General features: G+C 34.6%; 1 protein-coding gene across 1 annotated transcript; it reads left to right on the forward strand.

Moving 5' to 3' along the window:
* Positions 1–4,362: 4,362 nt before the first annotated feature.
* On the forward strand, positions 4,363–5,211 carry LOC141648997 (uncharacterized). Its single transcript, XM_074457701.1, has one exon. It carries the CDS (start codon positions 4,363–4,365, stop codon positions 5,209–5,211), a length of 849 nt encoding a protein of 282 aa, XP_074313802.1.
* The last annotated feature ends 245 nt before the right edge of the window (positions 5,212–5,456 follow it).

Below are 5,456 nucleotides of genomic sequence, written 5' to 3' on the forward strand. Positions count from 1 at the left end.
CATTACTAAAGTTACACTTTTCCCTATTAAAGTTACACTTTTCCCTATTAAAGTTATACTTATTAAAATTACAGTTTTCTCTATTAAAATTACATTTTCTCTATTAAAGTTACACTTATTAAAGTTACACTTTTCTCCATCAAAATTACAGTTTTTTCTATTAAAATTACACTTTTCTCTGTTAAAGTTACATTTTTCTCTATTATTAAAATTACACTTTTCTTCATTAAAACTACACTTTTTTCTATTAAAATTACACTTTTTTCTATTAAAATTACATTTTTCACTATTATTAAAGTTATACTTTTTTCTATTAAAGTTACATTATTTCTGTTAAAGTTACATTTGTTTCTATTATTAAAGTTACACTTTTCTCCATTAAAATCACACTTTTATCCATTAAAATTACACTTATCTTCATTAAAGTTACACTTATCTCTATTTAAGTTACCATCTCAATGATTAAAGTTATACTCTCAATGGACTAAAGTCACTCTCTCAATAGACTAAAATTACACTTTCAAAGGATTAAAGTTACACTCTAAATGGACTAAAGTTACATTTTTAATATGGATTAAAGATGGACTCTTAGTGGACAAAAGTTTCACTTTTAATATGGACTAAAGATACACTCTCAATGGACTAAAATTACATTTTAATGGACTAAAATTACACTTTTAAAAGACTAAAGTTACAGTATAAGTGACTTAATTTACTTACAATGAGTTGTGTTAAAATTTGAAAAATTCAAAATAATATTTGTCGTAAAAACTAAAGTTACACTCGTAAAACGCAAAATTTATCGTAAACTTGCTTCAAATTTTCAAATTTCAAAATAATATCCGTCAAACCGTTTTTTTTTGTTAAAGTTACACTTTTTTCCGTTGAAATTACACTTTTAAAACAGTGAAAGTGTTGTAAAATTTGTATAAAGTTTTTGTCAAAAAAAAAAATTGTGCTCAAAAAAAAAAATTTGTGTATAATAATCAATTAGTGAATGTATAATTAAAGCTAGAAAGAGAAAGTGGGATTAATTAGTGTATAGAAAACTCATTAGTGTTAAGTATGCTTTTTTGCTTTCAATCTCAACCATCCTTAGTGAGATATCTAAGGGATGTAGTGAGGACTTATGGACTCAAATATATAGGTGAACTTATAAGAACTTCACACACTCTCTCTCTCTCTCTATATATATATATATATATATATATATATATATATATATATATATATATGGAAAATTGATAATCACTACCAACTTTAACAGTCTTTTTCATAATCACTACCAAGATAAAAAAAGTTTCATAATCACTACCCTAAAGTCATCTCCGACTTAAAATCAATACCAGTTTGCATTTTCCGTCAAATTTTACAAAAAAGTGACCAGTTTACCCCTGCTTCTAACTAACTCTTCAACTCCTCCACTCTTCAACTCCTTTTTTCATTTCATACGACAAATCCATCTACTCCTCATATCTCTTACTAAACCCAAAAAATTTCCCCCTTTTCTGAAATTATTGATTCAATCTTTCTGGTTTCTCGTATTCTTCAATAAATCCGTGTTTGTTATTGAGCTCTTCGTCTATCCCAGGTAAAATTTCAAATCTTCTACTGTAATTATTGTTCTTTAGGTGATGTTATTGCAATTTTATTTCGATTTCTTGTTTTATTGTTACTAATCATCTACTGTAATAATTTCATGTTTGTTTTTGAATTAGTTGTTGGTTTTGATGTTGAAATTCTTAGTTTAATTCAAATTTTATGTTTGTTTTTAAATTAGTTGTTGATTTGGATGTTCAGTTCCTATTTTAATACCCATTTCATGTTTGTATTTTACCCAGTTGTTGCTTTTGATGCTGATTTCTTATTTTAATCACACTTTAATCAATTGTTTTATGTAGAATGGAGGACGTGTCACCTTTTAGAATGAACATTAGGCTCCATTTTGGGGGTGATTTTAAATATGCGAATCGCAAAACTCAGTATGTTAATGGTTAGACTAATGTTATACCTGAGGTTTATTCAAATCAAATGAGTTATAGGTTTTTGTATGACATAGCCAGAAAGGTAGTTGACAAAAACTATGTTCCTATAATATATTATAGGCAGTTTGGGAAGAATCTTACAAATGGAAGGGTAGTAATTGCTAGGGATGAGGATATGGTTGAGGTAATAAAGTCAAGGGATAAATTGAATAGGCTAGATTTGTATGTGAAGACCTTCCCTGACTTTATTCCAAATGTGGTCCCAAATAATCCTTCTTTAAAGGCACAAAATGCATCCAGTTCACATGCTTCCCCTTTACCCAAAAATCTACCCCCAGATTCCAAAAGTAATCTACCCCCAGATTCCAAAAATGAAGTAAAGATAAAGTCTTATCCATCTCTAGCTACAAGAAAAAGTAGTCGAAATCACCCTAATAACAGCATAACCATTATTACTCCTCCTATATCTCCTAAATCTCCTGCTCCTAAAACTAACACTGCCACACCTATAAGAAAAAGTCCAAGAAATCATCTCCCCAGTCCTCATATTGTCATTGATAAGGTAGTTAAGACTAAGGGGAAACTCCAACCAAGGAGAAGGGCAAACAAGGGGAATAGTGAGGAAGAAGGGCTAGCTAAGGGCAAGTCAGTTGAAGTAGAGAAGATTCAGGGAGTTCAAAAGGGAAAGGGGAAGAAGAAGTCAATAGATAAGGAGAATACTGAAGTGGTTAGCAAGGGAAAGGAGAATATTCAGGCTGTTGACAAGGGCAAGGAGAGAAGTCAGGTTGTTGAGAAGGGTAAGGGAAAGAGGAAGTCAGTTGCCATAGTAAACCAACTTGATAAGCTTCAGTGGGAGCATGATTTTGAGGTAAATGATGTGGACTCTGAAGATGACCATTTTGATGTCGATTTCAATTTGGGGGAAGAAGATTTAAGGGCAACTGATATATTTCTATCAGCTGAAGAGGGGTCATTAATTAAGAAAGTTGACAAGTCCCTGTCACTTTTTAGGGTAGTTAGAGGTTTTGAGGATGTGGATCCAGTAGTTGGAAATGAAAAGTATGTTGATGATGATGATGATTTGAGGAGTTTGGATGGATCTGATGATGAAGGGAGGGTATTATGGCCAATGTTTAACCCTGAGGTTGACTTCAAGAAACCAGTTTCTTTAGAAGTAGGCTTAAATTTCCCTAACAAGCACTCATTGAAGAAGGCTCTCCAACATCATGCCATTGAAAATAGGTATGAATTTTATTATGAGCACAATGGCAACAAAAGGTTAACAACATACTGTAGACACAAGTGTTTGTGTAAGTGGAACAAAAAAAGGACCAATTTTGGTAAGTGTATTTGTAAGTCTACTAGAAAGTGCACCTACACTATTTATGCAATTCCAATGGGGAATGATGGGGTCTGGCAGCTTAGAACTGTTGACTTGAGTCATAAATGTGTATTCACGGGGGTTAATAACAAGGTTAGTTCAGAATATTTGGCTGAAAGGTACCTGGAAGATTGGAGGTTGGACCCAAACATGAAAATCCATAAATGGCAAAAACAGATTAAGAGGGATTTAGGTGTTGATGTAAAATATGGGATGTGTTGGTTGGCTAGAGCAAGGGCTAAGTTAACTATTTATGGGGACTGCTCTGCACAATATGGGAGGGTATGGGACTATGTGTCAGCAATAGGCAAGTTCATTGAAGGATCAACTGCTATTGTTGTGGTTGACAACATTGAAAGACCACCTCCTTATTTTCAGAGGATGTTTATATGTTTGAAACAAGTCAAGGAAGGGTTCTTAAGTGGATGCAGACCTATTATAGGGGTGGATGGGTGTCACTTGAAGGGACCATATCCAGGGCTCTGCCTAGTTACTGTGGGGATGGATGGAAACAACAATATTTACCCAGTTGCTTGGGCTATTGTGGAAATTGAAAATGGAGAAAGTTGGAGTTGGTTCCTTAGACTGTTAATGGAAGATCTTGGCAAGGAAGAAGGGCAAGGCATGACAATCATGTCAGATAGACAGAAGGTTTGTCTTCTTTATGTTATTGTTATTTGTTGCATCTGTTATTGCTATAAATTTGTTGCATCTGTAATTTTAACTGCTATTGTTATTTGTTGCATAGGGAATAAGGGAAGCCTTCAAAGTTGTTACCCCTAAAGCTCATATCAGATATTGTGTGAGACATATTTGGGCCAACTTCAAACTCCGGTTTACAGGATAATCTTCAAAGAGACATTCGGAATGCGGCTAGAGCATCAACAGAGGTAATGATTTTAACAAGTAGACTTTCAGAGCATTTTAAGTGTTTAAGTAGAACAATTCATTTGAGCATTTCTACTTGCATTGTAACAGGCATAATTTAAGAGAGAAATGGCTGGGTTGAAAAGCTTAAGTGAAAGAGCTTGGAAGTACTTGGATGACATTGGAGCCATCCTTTGGAGCAGGCATGCTTTTAACACATCTTGCAAGTCAAACATGTTAACTAACAACATGTGTGAGAGCTTCAATGCTGTTTTGAAAGAGGTAAGGGATAAACCAATTTTAACCATGATGGAGTGGATTAGGAGATATGTCATGAAAAGACATTATGAGAAAAGAGAAGGTGTGAAAGTTTTTGATGGTAAGGTGATGCCTTATGTGGATAAGTTTTTGAAATGGGCTAAGAATGAGGCTGATTGTTGTGATGTATGGGCATCATCTAATTTTTCTTTTGAGGTGATGTATATGAGCAAAGAGTATGTGGTGGATCTGTCAACACAAACTTGTACATGTGGTCATTGGCAGCTTTGGACTTCCATGCCAACATGCAATTCCGCCATCAATAACCAGAGGGCAAATTATGAGGATTTTGTTCATGAGGCATATACAAAGGAGAAGTACATGGCAGCCTATGAACACCCTATACCTCCAATGCCTGGAATCAGTCAATGGGAAAGGGTGGATATGGTTGAACCCTTACCACCTCCTTATAGAAAATTGCCAGGAAGACCAAGTTTAAAAAAGAGAAGAAAAGAGGCTGGTGAGAAAGGTAGTACAGACCAACAACAAAAACAAGGGTTACAAAGGAGGTGTGGAAAGTGTGGAGAAATAGGGCACAATGTCAAAACATGCAAGAATCCTGCTAGGGCTCCAATGAAGGACCACTGGACCCACATCGATTGGACTAATCTGGTAAGGACTGCGGTGACAAAAGAAAGGCAAAGAGACTTCATGATTTGAGGTACTTCAATTTGTAGCTTCGGAAGTCAAACTCAACCAAGTCAGGAGTCAACTGCACCACAACCTACCAACACCAGAAACTCTCATATGCAGGGACAACAGGCAGATTTAAGGGCATGAATGAAGCGTAGAAGGGCACTAGCGTTTAGTGACAAGTAGACAAAAAGACTTTGATGTATTAAGTTCCTATTGTATGTGTTGTTGTGTGTGTTTTAAGCAAGTAGGATGTTTTAAGTGTATTAAGA

The sequence above is a fragment of the Silene latifolia genome, chromosome 3 (genome assembly GCF_048544455.1).
Source record: "Silene latifolia isolate original U9 population chromosome 3, ASM4854445v1, whole genome shotgun sequence".
NCBI classification, from domain to species: Eukaryota; Viridiplantae; Streptophyta; class Magnoliopsida; order Caryophyllales; family Caryophyllaceae; genus Silene; species Silene latifolia.

What these genes read in the sequence shown, in the direction of transcription:
- LOC141648997 (XM_074457701.1), top strand. Translation starts at nt 4,363, where the DNA reads ATGGCTGGGTTGAAAAGCTTAAGTGAAAGAGCTTGGAAGTACTTGGAT.